Source organism: Prionailurus viverrinus, chromosome E2, assembly GCF_022837055.1.
Source record: "Prionailurus viverrinus isolate Anna chromosome E2, UM_Priviv_1.0, whole genome shotgun sequence".
Lineage (NCBI taxonomy): Eukaryota > Metazoa > Chordata > Mammalia > Carnivora > Felidae > Prionailurus > Prionailurus viverrinus.
In genome coordinates this window covers 4,063,109-4,079,703 of record NC_062575.1, presented here as the reverse complement: position 1 = coordinate 4,079,703, position 16,595 = coordinate 4,063,109, and the positions used below count along the sequence as shown (strand labels likewise).

At 59.3% G+C, this 16,595-nt stretch overlaps 1 protein-coding gene across 1 annotated transcript; it reads left to right on the top strand.

Moving 5' to 3' along the window:
* Window positions 1-26: 26 nt before the first annotated feature.
* On the top strand, window positions 27-15,204 carry PRPF31 (pre-mRNA processing factor 31). Its single transcript, XM_047836486.1, has 14 exons — window positions 27-153; window positions 1,346-1,530; window positions 1,633-1,693; window positions 4,214-4,297; window positions 4,893-4,990; window positions 5,898-6,004; window positions 7,799-7,968; window positions 9,807-9,964; window positions 11,242-11,331; window positions 12,663-12,790; window positions 12,871-12,943; window positions 13,408-13,536; window positions 13,632-13,730; window positions 14,813-15,204. Exons 2-14 carry the CDS (start codon window positions 1,354-1,356, stop codon window positions 14,936-14,938), a joined length of 1,500 nt encoding a protein of 499 aa, XP_047692442.1. The 5' UTR covers window positions 27-153; window positions 1,346-1,353; the 3' UTR covers window positions 14,939-15,204.
* Window positions 15,205-16,595: the final 1,391 nt, after the last annotated feature.

Here is a 16,595-nt window from a genome sequence, read left to right as displayed (position 1 = left end):
AATAAAGTTGTTGTTCCAAAGGTAGCCCGGGGCGGGAGCCAATCAGAGCGCAGCTTTGCCGCGACGATGGCGCGAAGCTGAGACGTCATCGGTGAGCGTCAACCGCTGTCGGGAAGCGACTCGCCTAGAAACCGTCTTGCCGGCTGGGAAGAGGTGTGTGCGCTGCGGACGCGGGGAGGGCGGGAGCCCTGATTCCTGGGGCCAGGGGCCGGCGTGCGCAGGGAGGCAGGAGGGTCTCATACGCGCAACTGGACTTCTGAGGCTTGTCCCCAACTGCCGCCTCAGGGGCCAAATCTGTCCCGTGATCCGTTGGGTTTGGCCTGTATTGCGGGGATTTCGGGGGGTTATAGTTTTAAATTATCCACTTAAATGATCGCATGGAAACTTTGAAACAGAGATTCTGCGTCAAAGTTCTGAATCTCTTTTGTTGAGGAAAGAGCACCTGACAACATGTTTGGCCGCTTGGCCAGGCGTGTCTGCAGCTGCGCCTCGGCTGCGCGTTTACATTGGCCGTGAGGCCCCCGGTGTCCGAGTCCCGCTGCTCCCGGGGGCCCAGCCCCCAGCGTGCTTCACTCGACACATTACCCATGCAGCCTCTGTTTTTATACTTCCTTCCAGGGACGGCAGTGTAGAAGAGAAGGAAATGAGGAAGGTGGGTTGTTTTATGGAAAGGAAGGAGGAACGGGAAGGAGGAGAGGTGTTTTACGTTAAAAAAAAAAAAAACAAAAACAGTGGGATTGTATCTTGATGAGTAGTGTTTCCCATTCTTTTCCACCCTCTGGGACTCAAAATACTAATTTTGTCCAGCGCTTGGAGTAGTGAGGAGGCTGCTCATGGCCAGAGGGGACCGGCCTGGGGGCTCTAGACACCTTAGGCCCCACCTGGTTGCCCTGATGTCTAGGGAGATCAATATTTTAGGATATCTGTCACTCTTTTGGGGCCCTACAGTTTTGGGGAGGGGTCTCTGTTATAGGAGAAAAAAGGATCCTAGGAGACGTCCAATCTCAAAGAGAGGATGTGAATTTTTTTTTAAGTCTTAGGTGGTGGCATGAGGGGCGTGCTGTGTCTTGCCCAGTGACGTGAGTGTGAGAAGGGTAGGTGGTGGGAGCTGTGACCGGAGACCACCTGGTTCTGGGAGGTTTGTTCATGGAGTGATTCACTGGGTATTTATTGAGCACCTATTATATGCCAGGCACAGTTAGAAGCTGAAGAACAAAGCAGATGAAAACACCTGTCCCTATGGAGCTTGCTTGCTTGTGGGGTCGATCCAATAAGTACCAGGGCCTTCTTGGGGAGAAGCCCCCTCTCGTTAATGAAGGGGGGACCTCGCTCTCCCTTCCCATAGGTCTCGGCATGTCTCTGGCAGATGAGCTTCTGGCTGACCTTGAGGAAGCGGCGGAAGAGGAGGAAGGAGGAAGCTATGGGGAGGAAGAAGAGGAGCCGGCGATCGAGGATGTGCAGGAGGAGACACAGCTGGATCTTTCCGGGGATTCGGTCAAGAGCATCGCCAAGCTGTGGGACAGCAAGATGGTGAGCGGGCTGTAAATAGGGGCTCCCCGCAGGGGTGATGTGCGCAGTAGCTCTTTTTCCTGAAGAGTTCCGAGTTCCGACTCTCCTGTCTTCCCTGGGCAGTTTGCTGAGATCATGATGAAGATCGAGGAGTATATCAGCAAGCAAGCCAAAGCTTCAGAAGGTAACTTCCCCCTCCCACGTCCCTCCCCTGCCCCGCCCCTTGGCTCCTCTGCTGCTTGTAGCTTTGAAAGTTCGGCTTGTCTCCTTCTCAGACTTTTTGAGAGCCTTCTTTTCTTTTCTTTTCTTTTCTTTTCTTTTCTTTTTTCTTTTCTTTTTTTCTTTTTTTTTTTAATATTTATTCATTTACTTTTGAGAGGGAGCACACAAGCAGGGGAGGGACAGAGAGAGAGAGAAAGAGAGAATCCCAAGCAGGCTCCACACTGTCAGCACAGAGCCTGACACGGGGCTCAATCTCACAAAACTGGGAGATCGTGATCTGAGCTGAAACCAAGAGCCGGACGCTTACTTGACTAAGCCATCCAGGCGCCCCTTTCTTTTTCTTTTGCATCCCAACCCGGTTCCCTTCTCTCCTGAGAATACATTGCATCATGAAGCTGACACTTCTTGCCAAGCGCTTACTTGCTGCAGAAGGACTCCCCTCAAGGCTTCTCAAGTGTCAGTGATTCACGTGTCCGGTTAAGGGTTTTGCCACCTCCGTAAACCACTCGTTTCGTTATTTACTGTACATTTTTCTCTAAACCAGCGTGCTTTTTTCCTTCAGTTTACTTAAGAAGGTGGGGTGCCTGGATGGCTCAGTCGGTTAAGCGTCCGACTTTGGCTCAGGTCATGATCTTGCAGTCTGTGAGTTTGAGCCCTTCATCAGGCTTTGTACTGACAGCTCAGAGCCTGGAGCCCGCCTCGGATTCTGTGTCTCCCTCTCTCTCTGCTCCTCCCCCACTTGTGCTGTCTCTCTCTGTCTTTCAAAAATAAATAAATGTAACAAAAATTTTTTTAAAAAGAAAGAGAAGGAACATTACTGCTATTGTGTGTGGAAACTGGTATCATTCGGTAAGTAGCGAGTGACCCTGCAGCGGGCAGTTATCGGAGCACCAGCTTCCGGGAGTGCTGGGGTGTCTCGAGCGCTCAGCCCAGCTCTGACAGGTTGCTCATGTTGCTGCACAGTCTTCTTGCCAAGGGGGAGCTCTGGGATGGACCTTACTGCTGAAGCAGCCACGGGACGCTGTCAGGCACAGCAGCGGTGTGGTCAGACCCGCTCCCCACTCTTTGCTTCTTTCCTTTAAAGTTTTCCTAAGGCACTCAGTAGCGGGCCCCTGGAGGCACCGGGTGCCCTGGGGAATCCGCCCAGCTCTCCGCTCTGAGCTCAGGCTCTGGCGGAGCTGACAGGCAGGTCCAGGCAGCTGCTGGTGGGCAGCACCTGCTGGGACGGAGGGGGCTCCGGACTCTGGAGCCGCTGGAGGGGCGGGCTGACCCCAGCTCCGGGGCCAGGGAAGAGCCAGTACCTGAAACGGACTTTGAAGTGTGAATCCACACACCAGACGGAGAACAGCGGCCTCGTGCTCTGGGAAGGAGCTGTGTGTGTAGAGCCTCGCTTATCTGCTGTGCTCATGGCGGCAGAAGAAAGTGCCAGATCCTGCAGGGTTTTGAACACCAGGCTAGGGGGCGTCTCCATCTGACGAGCCGTGGGGAGCAGTGAAAGTGACGTGTCGGGTCAGGCTCATGGTTAAGTCAGACCTGATGTCACCGGGCGTCTAGAGTGGGAGGCGGGCATGGGACATCTCAGCACTGGGTGGCGGTTGTGTCTAATGGATACGCGGGGGTGCAGAGGGAGCAGAGAGGATTCCGGGGTGCCTTCCGAGTCCTAGGGACGTAGAGACACTTGAGCCATCAGGGTTAAGAATGTGGATTCTGGGGCCAGATCTCAGCTCTGCCATCTGCTGGCTCTGTGACATCAGGCCATGTCCCTCTGTTTCTTTCTGTGCAACATTGGTCTAGTTTGATGCCCACACCTCTGGCTGGTTGTGGGTAAGAGGTTAATGCCTGCAAGATGCTTGGGACGGTGGGAGACACACGGTAAGTCCTGTGTGTGTCAGCCGCTGCTCCTGCTGCTGATGGTGATACCTTCACCATCGTTGTTGTGATCGTTGTTGAAACCTGGAGAGGAACGTTTCAGAAACCCGTGTGAGGAAGGGATGTACCAGGGGGAGGGAACAGCATATGCAGAGGCCCAGAGGAGAGCAAAGCAGCCCTGGGTGCTCAGGCACTGCAGTCAGCCCTTTGGGGCGTCATGAGAGGCGGGGCTGGGACGGTGCAGAGGCCGGCGGATACCCCTGAGTGGCACCAGTGTGCCAGGCGCTGTTCTGGGCACAGGGAGGGGGCAGCCCTGGGAAACAGACGCAGTTCTTGTTCTCCCAGGGCTTCCTGTCTTTTGGGAGCCTCAGACGGCAGTCTGGGGAGCTAGGCCCGTGGCCTCGTGGTGTGGGGAGCCGCCAGAGGGTTAGTTCCAGGGCAAGATGGGGTTGTGACGCCTGGAGGGTGCACTGGAGGGGGAGAGATGGGAGGTTTGCAGACATGCACACCCACCTCCAGGCTTACTCCTCCAGCCCCTCCAGCCACACCCCGTCTCCCCCCAGCTGCGGGAGCCTAGACACACACACACCCAGGCTGTTTTTCCCCCTCACAGTGATGGGACCAGTCGAGGCGGCCCCTGAATACCGGGTCATCGTGGACGCTAACAACCTGACCGTGGAGATCGAGAACGAACTGAGTGAGTGCCCTGAAGGGCGAGCAGAGATGGCCCTGCCTGGCGTCCCTCACGGCCCTCTCCAGTCCCCAAGGAGGGCAGAGGCAGGATCCTGCTCGCCTTCCCCACTGGCCTCCCCAGGGTCCTGCCCCCAGACTCCTCATTTAGTTCAAGGCCAGGTTCGGCTGCTGTAGCAGAGTGGCTTATTTGAGAAGGAAGTGTGTTTTCCTGTGATGTGAGAGTCTGGGTGAGGACCCCAGGCCTAAAGTCGCGGCATCTGGTGTCAGGCCCTTTCTGTCTTGTTGATCTGCCACCTGTGTCAGGGTCCAAGGTGACTGCCCACCTCCACATCCCACCAGCAAAAGAGGAAGGAGGAGGAGGGCACAGCTCTTTAAGGGGTATCCTGGAAATTGCCTGTCACTTCAGATCACGTGTCGTAAACCAGAACTAACTCACGTGGCTGCGTGCAGCAGGGAAACGGCATTTTTGCTGGGGGGCTGTGAGCCCCGCTAAATTCAGGGCTTCAGTCACTAAGGGAAGAGGGGCAGTGGATGTTGGGGACAGTCAGCGGAGTCCGCCTGCCCCCTCATCAGACACCTCGCCTCTCTGTCCACTTCAGACATCATCCACAAGTTCATCCGGGATAAGTACTCAAAGCGATTCCCCGAACTGGAGTCCCTGGTCCCCAACGCACTGGATTACATCCGCACGGTCAAGGTGAGTGCACCAAAGTGGGGACTCAGGAAGAACTGAGTGATGGGGGGCAGGGCCCTGCCCTTGGACCCCCGGGTCTAAGGGGAAAGGCTCCCCTCAGTCAGCCTTCGGCCACTGGGAACAGAGAGCAGGTGAGTGGCCTGGAGCCACGGCTCCTGAGGGCTCATCTGCCCTCCCTGTTCTCTTGAGGCCAGGAGCTGCTCTAGGCTTCCCAGCAAGAAAGGGGTGGAGCCTGGAAGGAATGTTCTCAAGGCTGCTCTGCCCGCCTCCAGGCCCACTCCTTCCCTGGGTGGGCCTCCCAAGAAGGGCTGGAGCTGGTTGAGGCCGAGGAAGCAGGGAGGGAGATGAGGGGGTGCCCCGTGTTGGCCAGCACTTCTCTGGCCGTGCTTGGAGCAGGTGGCATTTGAGTGGAAATCTGAAGGTTGATGCAGGGGAAGCCGTGCAGAGACTTGGGGGAACTTATGAGCACCAAGACCCCGAGGCGGTCGGCGGTGGGGAGACAAAGTTGGTGAGGCTGGATGCCATCTGACCTCCAAGGCTTTGGGCCTTACAGGAAAGCCCTGGGAGGGTCAGGCCCAGGTGGAGGCAGGGACACGGGCGAGGAGGCTCCCTCGTGAGTCCAGGGGAGGAGGATGGTAGGGGGCCGTCCGTGCAGGGAAGCAGCACGGTTGTGTTTGCGCTCCGAGTTGACGTGGGTGGCGGGGCCTCCCTGGGTGGCCGGTTCTGGATCAGCAGTGTGGTGCTGATGCCCTCAGCGGGGAAGTTCTTGGAACTGGTGGGAGGTCCTCTGTGTACAGAGCCCAGCTTTGCCAGTGTCCCCAGAAGAAACCCGGGTGGCTGCATGAGCAGGAGAGGTTCTCGGGCCTCCCTGAGTCTCCGGGCCTCCCCTCTCTTGCCCTCTCGCCCCCAGGAGCTGGGCAACAGCCTGGACAAGTGCAAGAACAACGAGAACCTGCAGCAGATCCTGACCAACGCCACCATCATGGTCGTCAGCGTCACCGCCTCCACCACCCAGGGGTGCGTGCTCAGGGGCGAGGAGTCACCGGGGCCCCCGCGGGCCCATCTAATGGCAGAGGAGGATCTCAGGGTCCCAGTGGGCGGGTGTCTGTCTCAGGAGGACAGCTCATTTCTGTCCCACGCGTGTGGAGTGAGTGTGGGGCCTGGGGGTCCTGAGTGGTGAGGCAGAGGGCCAGCCTGGGTTACAAGCGTTTGTCTCGGGCACGTTTCCCCTCGCTGGGATGAAGGTGTCCGTAAAGGCAGGGACCTGGTTTGGGGCCCTTGGTGCCCGCCTGCCCCTGTGGCATCCGTGCCGTGTCTAAGAGAAGGACGTGTCCTTAGCTCCAGAACAGCCCTGTGGCGTGGAGACCTCCCTCGGGCTGCACTTCTGTTGACTGAATAAATGCTGACCGAGCACCAGGCACTGTTCTGAGGACAGAGATAGAGAACTCAGCAAAGCAGCTCCTGTCTGGGGAGAGGCAGGTGTACACGCAGGTCACAGGCTGGAGGGCGAGTGTCAGAGTGCAGACAGGTGCCGAGTGGCCTGGGGCGCAAGAGGGGGGGCACCTCTCCAGACTGGGGCAGGTGGCTTCCTGGAGGAGGTGACGACTCAGCCTCATGCAGGGGCCAGGGTCTCTAGTGGGAGAACACTGGGCTCCTAGCTCGCCACTGGGGGGAGCAGCCTTGAGCCTCAGCCCACTGGGCTTTGATTGTAGGGGCCTAGGGCGGGCTCCATGGTCCCTTGTCTGTGCGCCATAAGCGCGACGGGGCAACTGAGGGAGGGTGGGGTATGGCCCGGTTTGGTTGCCGGCTCGCAGCTCTGTGGCCGCCGGGTCCCTTCGCCGTCCTGCCCTCGGGTCCCCTCTGTAAAGTGACAGTGATGACAGCCCACCTTTGTGGTTTCCTTCAGCAAATACTAGCCCGGCACCTTCCGTGTGCCAGGGTGTGCTGGGCACGCTGCTGAGAATCTGGGGCGGGGTGCCCTTGGGGGGGCTGCTGTCTAGCGCCAGAGGTGGACGGGAGGCTCGGTGGATCGCAGCTGGTGATGGTGCCCGAGGGAAGCAGCAGGGCAGGAACCTTGGTGCTCGGCGAGGCTGAGGCCTGGAGGATGAGGAGGGGCCGGCAGGGGCACGTGGGCAAGGGCCCGGCCCAGGCTGACAAGCGGTGCTGACTGAAAACCTAGGATTCCCAGCAGCCCTTGCTTCCAGGCTAATAGCACTTACAGTAGCCCTGAGGCCGCACACGTGCATCCACACATATATGTTGTGCCTACACGTGTATATGTGCACACACACGTGTGTGTGTGCACATATCCCATACCCACACACGTATATGTACACATGCGTGCATGCACGTGTATGTGCTATGTTTACGTGCATATACGTGCACGTGTGTGCGTGCACGTACATATGCTGCACCTACACGCGTATATGTGCACAATGTGCATGCGTGCATATATGCTGTGTGTACATGTGCACACGTGTGCGTGCGCGTGTATATGCTGTGCCTACACGTGTATGCGCGCGCACGTGCGTGCATGCATACACGTCATACCTACGCATGTACGTGTGCACCCATATATGCTTGCGTGCAAGTATATATGTGCACACACGCATATATGCTGTGGCTACACGTGTATATGTGCACACGTGCGTGCATGCATAGACGCTATGTGTACATGTGCACGTGTGCACACACGTGCGTGTGCGCATGAGCACACAGCCAGAAGGACAGGGCTCCTGTGCCCGTCAGGTAGGGTACCCAGGAGGGGCCAGGTCCGTCCCAGCCACATCCCTAAGTCCCGAACCACCACAGGCAGCAGCTGTCGGAGGAGGAGCTGGAGCGGCTGGAGGAGGCCTGTGACATGGCACTGGAGCTAAACGCCTCCAAGCACCGCATCTACGAGTACGTGGAGTCTCGGATGTCCTTCATCGCGCCCAACCTCTCCATCATCATCGGGGCGTCCACAGCCGCAAAGATCATGGGTGAGGTCCTGGGGCAGAGTGGGGGCAGAGGGCCGACCTTGGACAGTGTGATCGTGGAGAAGCCACACCCCTCGTGTAAGAAATGGGGCATCTGGCCCAGGGCCCCAGTGCCCTGTTCTCTCCCTGTCATCCCTCCTGGAGATCGCAGAGGTCGGCCAGCCTGCTTGTCCTGCAGACCCGCAGAAAGAATGGTGGCCCTGAGGAGGGCTGGCCTGACCAGCCCGGAGGAGGTGGTGTGGCTGCTGGGGACCCCGGCACTGCTCGGCCAGCACATCCCGGCAGCTCCCGGCTCCGCACAGACCCCTGGGCTGCCCAGCACAGGCGGTGTGAGCCGTCAGGACCACGGATTCATCCATGAGATGGGGACAGCAGTCCTGATGACGGGTTGGGACTGAAGGGTGGGCCTCCTCAGACTCCCTGCGGTCTCCGAGCAGGCGCCCCCTCAGGCTCCTAGCCCCTTCAGCTGAGGGGCTCTTCGGGGACCTGGGTGGAGCAGCTGTGTGCTAGGTTGCTCGGCTGCCATAACAAAGTAGCACAGGCGGGGGCGGCAGGCAGTGGGGGCCTTAAAAACCAAGGTTCGTTGTCACGGGGTCCTGGAGGCTGGGAGGCCAGAAGGCGGGAGCAGCGTGTCGGCAGGCTGGGTTCTCGGCTTGCAGGGGGCCGTCTGCCCAACTGGCCTCTCCTCTGCACATCTGTGTTGTCCTCTCTTCTTGTGGGGACACCGGTCGTGCTGGGTCAGGGCCCATCCAGTGATGTCATTCCCCCCGAATCCCCTCTTTCGTGGCCTCGTCTCCAAACACAGCCACATTCTGAGGTCGTGGGCGTGGGGCTTCGACACAGGAATTTGGGGGGAGACGGTTCAGCTCCTAGCACAGCCTGGAGTGGCAGGTGTGTGCGGGGCTGCGGTGGTTTCGGGGCGAGATCACCTCAGGTGTGGATCCTGCCTCCCCCTCACTGACCTCCCATCTTCACGTGCCTCAGTTTCCCCAGTGGTGATTGACGGTGTGCTACTTGCCTGTGACTTCCGGGCTGAAATCAAGGTGTCGGCAGGCTTCTGCATTGCTTTACGGGGGTTCTAGGAGGAAGGAGCGGAAGGAGTCCGCTTCCGGGCCTTTCCTGGCCTCCAGAGGCTGCCTGCACCCTTGGCTCTGGGTTTTCCCCCACTTAAAGTCTCCTGTCTCACATCCCTGTGACTCTCTGCTTCTCCCTTCAGCTTACAAGGACCCTTGTGCTTCATAGAATCCTCCCCTCCCTCCCGCCCCTCTCAAAGTCCTTAACTGTGCCTGCAAAGTCCCTTCGGTCCTATAAGGCAGCACGAAGGTTCTGGGGACTCTGATGTCAGCTTCTGGGCGGGGGGCGCTCTGCTCACTTGCGAGTTACCATGCCTTGATCGCTTACCTAATCCTTAAAGATGCCTAGTGCGGAGCCTGGCACACAGCAGTCCCCCGTGAAAGGTAAACGTTTGTATCTGCAGCTTCTCTGCGCTGGGCCTGGAGACAAGCCCACGGGAACCCAAGGGTGACTGACACCAGGCCCCGTCATCAGAGAGTCCCCAGCCTGGTGGCCGCTGTTCTAACACAGAGCAGGGGCTGTGCAGCTCTGTAGACTCTGGGGGCTCCCGTTGGGCCGCCTCCGCACTGTGCACCCTCAGGCAGGTGGTTTCACCTCTCTGGGCCTCCTCTGAGTCCTCCCTCCGAAGCGGGACCCATCAGCCCTCCCTAGCAGGGCCAGCTCGGGAACTCAACCAGACGCTCAGGTTAAGGCGCTAAGTGTGCGGTGAGCCCCCAAACAAGTGCCGTGTTTCCTTTGACCTCCTCCCTCCCTCTCTCCTGCCGCAGGGGTGGCTGGGGGCCTGACCAACCTCTCCAAGATGCCCGCCTGCAACATCATGCTGCTTGGGGCCCAGCGCAAGACGCTGTCTGGCTTCTCGTCCACCTCTGTGCTGCCCCACACTGGCTACATCTACCACAGCGACATCGTGCAGTCTCTGCCCCCGGTGAGCCGCCCCGACACGTGGTCCCCGTGGAACCTTCTGCTGTGGCAGAAGCAGCCTTGTCTGGGGGGCAGTGTGAGCCTCAGCAACTTGCCCCTCTGCTCCCCGTTTCCCACTAGTCACAGCTGACAACAGTGGTCAGGAGCTCGGACGACAGGGTCACATGGAGCGTAAGAACAAGGACCCTGGAGCAGATGTGCTGGGCTTGGGATTAACAACGGGGCAAGAGATGTGAGCTCTGTGTCTCAGTCTCCCTGTCTGTAAAATGGGGGGGATAGAACCTGCTTCCCAGGGTTGTGATTAGGACTCTTATGTATGCAACACCTTCAGGTCACGCTTGCACATGAAGCAACATAAGCATTAGCTTGTGAGGTGCAGGGGTCCCCAAACCACCCCCAGCTTCAATAACCCACTAGAGGGAGGTGCAGACTCACTGAGCTGACGCACTTGAATTGTGGTTTGTCACGAAAGAACAGACTCCCAGCAGCCAAGGGAGGAAGTGGGTGGGGTCGGAGCCAGAAGTAGCAGCCACGGCACTTCCAGACCTCCTCTCCCCGTTGCCCACGTCGCTCCCGGCCTCCACACGTGACAGCGTGCGGGGGAACCGCCACCAGGGAAGCCCCACTGAGCCTCCAAGTTGGGAGTCTTCTCTGGGGTTGAGTTGTGTAGACCTGACTGGGTAGCCCAGGTGGCTGATCTGGGTTCCAGGTTGACTGAGATCCTGTAACCCAGACACCCCCCTGAGCGTGTCACATGGTTGGTCTCTGCCTTGTCCAAGGTCCCAGGCCGACAAAGGTTACCTCCCAGAGCTGAGGGCCAGGCCGGAACTCTTAGGGCAAGGCTGCTTTTCGCCACTCGAAGCCACTGCCAACTTTGTTATCGCTATTTATTGAGACGTGGCTGTGGGTTTACGTGCGCCATCTTGGTGCATCTCAGATCGTGGTCCACCTGCCTTTCGTGGCACAGGACGCAATTTTCTGATGCACAGATGGATGTGTTCTATTGTAATCACTTTCTTTTTAGTATGTGACAGTCTTCCACTGCAGTAATATAGGTGTCTGTGCAAAGGGGCTCAAGTTTTTGAAAAGTGGGCTGAAAGAAAACAGCAATGATGCTAGTTTGTTGCGGTAACACGTTATTGCAGGTTTTCACAGTAACGCGTGGCAGGGACGGTGAAGTGCTGGTGGGCAGAGGGTGAACCCTGGTGCCTGTGGTTTCTGAAATGCTCAGGGCTCTCAAACGAATTCGGTCACTGACTGTGCCCCTTCCTGCTACTCCAGGATCTCCGACGGAAAGCGGCCCGGCTGGTGGCGGCCAAGTGCACGCTGGCAGCCCGCGTGGACAGTTTCCACGAGAGCACAGAGGGGAAGGTGAGGCACGGGCAGGCATCTGTGTGGGTCTGTGGTGTGTCCTGTGTCCTGGGGGGAGGCACCATCAGAGGACCCAGCACACACAAGCACTGTTCTAAGTGTGTGGAGGGGGGTGTGTCGTGTATTAGTGTCGTCCAGCCCTGTGGGTCAGAAGTCCGCCGAGGGTCCCACTGTGCTGAGATCCAGGTGCTGGCACAGCGTTCCCTCTGGAGGCTCTTGGGGAGGATCCGCCCCCTGCCTTTCCCAGCTTCTGGAGGCGCCTGCTGCCCGGGGCTCGCAGCCCTCCTCCGTCCACACTGCTGGCAGCGTGGCGTCTTCTGTCTCTCCCTGACTTGAGGCCTGTCTCCACGGGTCCTCCTCTGACTCCTTTAAGGACGCGGTGATGACGTGGGGCCCACGCTGGCCATCTAGATCGTCCCCGTCTTCACATTTCTCACCTGATCACACCCACAAAGTTCCATCCAGAGTGGAGACGAGGATGTGGACACCCTGGTGGGGCGGTTTTGCCTGCTGCACCGGGACCTGTCACCATCCAGACCGTCATTCAGTTCGCCTCTGTGTTCCTCAGCAGACCCGCTCTGTGAAAGGGGATGTGTTTTGTGTCTTGTGCACTGGCGTCCAGACACCCAGCCTGGCACAGCGTTCAGGGTTGTGATCTCCCTCCCTTCTCTCTTCCTCTCAACCGCTGGTCGAGATGCTGGGGGTACCGCAGTGAGCCGCTCAGACCAAAGCCCTGTGTGCGCATGCACGTTCTGGTTGGGGGCAGGGCGAGGGGGCCAGGGACATCTGTGCTGTGTCCAGGGGCGCCGTGTCACTGCTGAGTAGGGGTCAAAGGGTGCCGGGCTGGTGGGGGAGGTGGGCGCTGTTTAACCAGGATGTCGGGGGCGGGGGGCTTCTCTGAAGAGGTGAAGGTGTAACGCACATACACCTGGGTCACACTAGCAAGCCGCTCCCGTGAGTGCCTGGGGGAAGAGACCCAGGAGGAGGGAGCGGCCAGTGCGCAGGCCCCAGCCTGGCGGTGGGGCGGGGTGGGTCCTGCAGAGACCTCGCTGCAGCAGAGGTGCTGGAGGGGGGTGGCATTTGGGGTCTCTCTGAAGGAAGAGCTTGCTGGGAGAGAAAGCACGGAGGTGAGGCTCCCGGGTGACCCCACTTGCAGAGGCTGGGGCCAAAGGCTGGGGAGGAGGCGCGGGCCTGGGGTTGGCTGTGTTGCATTTGAGGGGCTGCCTGCACCCCCATCGAGGAGACAGTTGTGTGTGTAGTGCAGTGAGGAGTCTGGGCCCGAGAACGGACGGGTCCCCCAGGCCCTGATGGGACCCTCGCGCCCTCCCCAGGTGGGCTACGAGCTGAAGGACGAGATCGAGCGGAAGTTTGACAAGTGGCAGGAGCCACCCCCTGTGAAGCAGGTAAAGCCGCTGCCTGCGCCCCTGGACGGGCAGCGCAAGAAGCGAGGCGGCCGCAGGTGGGTCCCGAGGCCCGGGGTCGGGGGGAGGGAAAGGGAAGGGGCTCACCCCCCAGCTGACCCCCGGTGCCCATCCCCAGGTACCGCAAGATGAAGGAGCGGTTGGGGCTGACCGAGATCCGGAAGCAGGCCAACCGCATGAGCTTTGGAGAGGTCAGAACCCCGACCCGGACACTTCGCCCTTTCCCACTGCGGGGCCTCAGGGGTTGTCTTTGTCACAAGCGCTGTCCCTCTGTCCCCTGCCACGTTTCTCCTCTCTGCTGGGGCACTACGCCCGCCTCCAGTCTCTCCCCCACATCCATGCACCCCTACACAGCACTCTGTGCCGGCCCTATCCCCCCCTGCCCCCCGCCCTTCCCGTACATGTCCTTCCCCTGGCTTCACCTCCGCCACTCTCTTCTCTGATCATCGCCCTGCTGGTCCTGCAAGAACTAGCTCGAGTGTCCTTTGGTTTGCGAGCCCGGCTTCGGTTGTTGACGCCGTGCACGCGCGTGTGCATGCATACACGGCCACTCTCGGGGGTCATCTTGGCCCCGCAGGCACCTGAATCAGGTGAACGCCTGGGTGTCTAGCTGATGGAGGGTGGCTAACTCCGGGATGCCTTCTCCTCCCACCAGATCGAGGAGGACGCCTACCAGGAGGACCTGGGCTTCAGCCTGGGCCATCTGGGCAAATCAGGCAGCGGGCGGGTACGGCAGACACAGGTGAACGAGGCCACCAAAGCCAGGATCTCCAAGACACTGCAGGTACAGACCAGGCCTGGGCGGGTCCAGGGGTGAGGGGGCACCGGTGGGCAAGCCCGGGGCAAGCCCAGACGTCCCCTGCCCCCACCTCCCCACAGCGGACACTGCAGAAGCAGAGTGTGGTGTACGGAGGGAAGTCCACCATCCGCGACCGTTCCTCAGGGACAGCCTCCAGTGTGGCCTTCACCCCACTCCAGGTACTGGACGCCGGAGTCAGGCGGTTCCACTCCCAGCTTTCCCAGCAGCCCTGGGCTTCAGCCTCTTCTCCTGTGAGACAGGCACACGATCGAGCTCCTCACGGGGCTGGTGTGGACGGGGCATCAGTGAAGCCCCTGGAGGGCATGGCCCCCCGGTGCCCAAGTTAGCAGGGACAGAAGGGACACGGTCCTGCCAGCAAGCCCCGGCTGGCTTTAGACTCAGGCTGTGGGCGACCCTGTGACCTCAAGCGGGCTCAGCCCCTCCCTGAGGTGCTGGGTAGTTGGGACAACCGCAGGCCCTCGTAAGAAGGTTCATAGCTGGCTGGGAGGGTGAGGTCCCAGCCCGGCCAGTGCACAGGATGGAGCCACTGCGTCCGTCCCTTCCTTGGCTTACGCGCCCACAAAAGAGGGCTGGTGTGTCCCACGGCATCAAACAGAACAGCTTTCCTCTGTCAGCAAGGGTCTGCTGAGCACCTAAGTCCCCTGCACCGTTGGAAGGGCCGGGGGTAAAACCACAGACACCAGGCAGTAAGCCTTGCCTTTGTGGACCTTATGGGGTGGCAGGTCAGGTAGGTAAGATACACAGCCTGTTGGAAAGTGGAAAGTGCACGGAGAAGAGGGGGTGAGGGGTCAGGTTGGAGGCCACCAGGGAGGCCTCAGCCGCAAGGTGAGGATTACCGTGTGGAGGATGCTGGGAAAGGTGCCAGCCACTGTGGGGCCCCCAGTGCGGGTCACTGTCCCTACCGGGGTTGGTGTGATTTGCACCATGGCGGCAGGGGAGCCGCTTCACTCTGTGACTCAGTTTCCTTACTCAGGAACCAAACCGGGTTGGCTGTTCTGAAACTGTGTTTTTAAAATCACCTGGAGGACCTGTTAAATATTCAGATGCCCAGGTCCTCCTTTGGGGCGGGGGCAGTTTGGTGACTGGCAAACTGTCCTCATCACCTGGAGCCCCAGGACCATTGAGAAGGGCTCCCTGACATTTCATGATCCTCTCACTGGGCCGGGAGATGGGGTGGGGGGGAACCTGTCAGCGGCCAGCCCAGCTCCCCACCCCATCATCACCTCCCCCGCCTGCCTAGGGCCTGGAGATTGTGAACCCGCAAGCAGCCGAGAAGAAGGTGGCCGAGGCCAACCAGAAGTATTTCTCCAGCATGGCCGAGTTCCTCAAGGTCAAGGGCGAGAAGAGCGGCATCATGTCCACCTGAGGGACTGTACCCAGGTGGCTGCCCCTGAAGCTATGGGCCCTGCCCTTCTGAAGGGACCCGGGTCAGGATCGGGCTGGGAGTGTCCCTCAGCAGCCCCGTGCCAGGACTGTCCGAGGAGGCATGGGAGGAGCCGGCCCCCTGAGCGCCAAGACGGCCTCCCCATCTTGGGGGATAGAGCCAGTCTTCATCACGCTTCATCTTTTTTACCTAGAAAGGGAGATACTTTTGGAAAAAGTGCAATTAAAAGCACATTATCAGGTTCTGTTCCTGGGGAGTGATCATTTGTCAAACACCTGCACGACTGGAGGAGTCCGCTGTGGGGCTTGGGGGACAAAGCTGGGGCTCCCGATCCAGGTGGTGTCTGGGCCCCAACCTGGCCCTTTGCTTCCCTGTCCTGGATTCCAGGAAGAGCAGAGCCCTCTCCGTCTCCAGACCACTTGGAGAATGTCCATTGTTTTGATTCTCCCAAGTGATATGGCTGCCCAAAGCCCCAGCCCTGAAAACAGGCCAGCGGGGGTGGCTGTGGGGTCTCAGGTGTGCAAGCCTCCATGCCACAGGTCCCTCGTGAGGACGTGAAGGACGCCCAGGACCTGCTCGGTGTTAGGCTTCCTGTCAGGGTCCAGTGTGTGGAGTGGTGAGCCAAGCCCCGATGGGACCGAGCACACAGGCTCCCTGCTGGCAGGGACTCAGTGCTGTCAGAGTTCCTGCCAGCTCAGCAAGTGGAGCCCCTCAGGCTGTCTTGGAACTGGGGCTCAGCCAAGGTCTCCTTCACTTTGGCTGAGGGGCACGTGGCCTATAGGCAGGTGGGGACAACGCTGGCAACAGAAGCAGTCCCAGCAGCTACCCTGCAAGAGCTAATTCAGGAAGAGCCCCACACGGGGGCCGTTTGCTGTGCTCTGGAGCCGGGCTCCACAGAGTGCCAGAGCCTGGTCACTGACCCGTGAGGGCAGTGCCCCTCTTAGTTACCCAGGAGGTGGGTGCACAGCCCGCCCTGCACCTGTGCCCGCCTTCCCCCCTCCATCTCTCGCGCTCTCCCTGGGGCTCTAGCCGGCTGGGTCCTAGCTGAGATCTCCCTTCCTCTTCCTCTCTCTGGGCCGCCCCCCATCACACTTATTCTAAGTGTGTCTCAGTTCAGGGCTCAGTCTGTGGACCTTGGCAGCTCTCTGAGTCTCCTCTCTCACATCAGAGTCTACATCACCCCGGGGGATCCTTCTAGTGGCTGGCCAAATTACCTAGGTCGCTTAGCTGTGGCCCCACGTTTATCCTGGAGTCTTTAGATGAGCCCTGTTTGGAAGGGACAGCCTTTGCTGATCTCTGCTGATGGGTCTGCCCGGGGGAGGGCGCTCTGCCCGCCCTCTTCAGAGCCTCCACCTCCGTGGCCAGAGTCAAGAAAGAATCGGCATCACCTGGTGCAGCAGTCCCGCATAGTCTTAGAACAGAGATGCCCAAAACTGAACATGCTTGAGAATTACCTGGATGGCTTGTTAAAACCAGGGTTTCAGGGCCCAGAGTTTCTGATTCAATTGGTCTATGGGGGAGCTAAAAAATGTGCATTTCTAATAAGTTCCCAGGTGATGTTTATGCTGCTGGTCCAGGTACGTCACTGAGAACCCACTGCTCCATAAAATTCTCTGTTAGATTAGCTGCATGTTGGAAT

Excerpts from the sequence above, each read along its gene's own strand:
- PRPF31 (XM_047836486.1), top strand. The coding sequence starts at position 1,354 with ATGTCTCTGGCAGATGAGCTTCTGGCTGACCTTGAGGAAGCGGCGGAA. Across the intron at positions 9,965-11,241 it reads TCGTGCAGTCTCTGCCCCCG|GATCTCCGACGGAAAGCGGC; the intron begins GTGAGCCGCCCC and ends CTGCTACTCCAG. Across the intron at positions 13,537-13,631 it reads GGATCTCCAAGACACTGCAG|CGGACACTGCAGAAGCAGAG; the intron begins GTACAGACCAGG and ends ACCTCCCCACAG.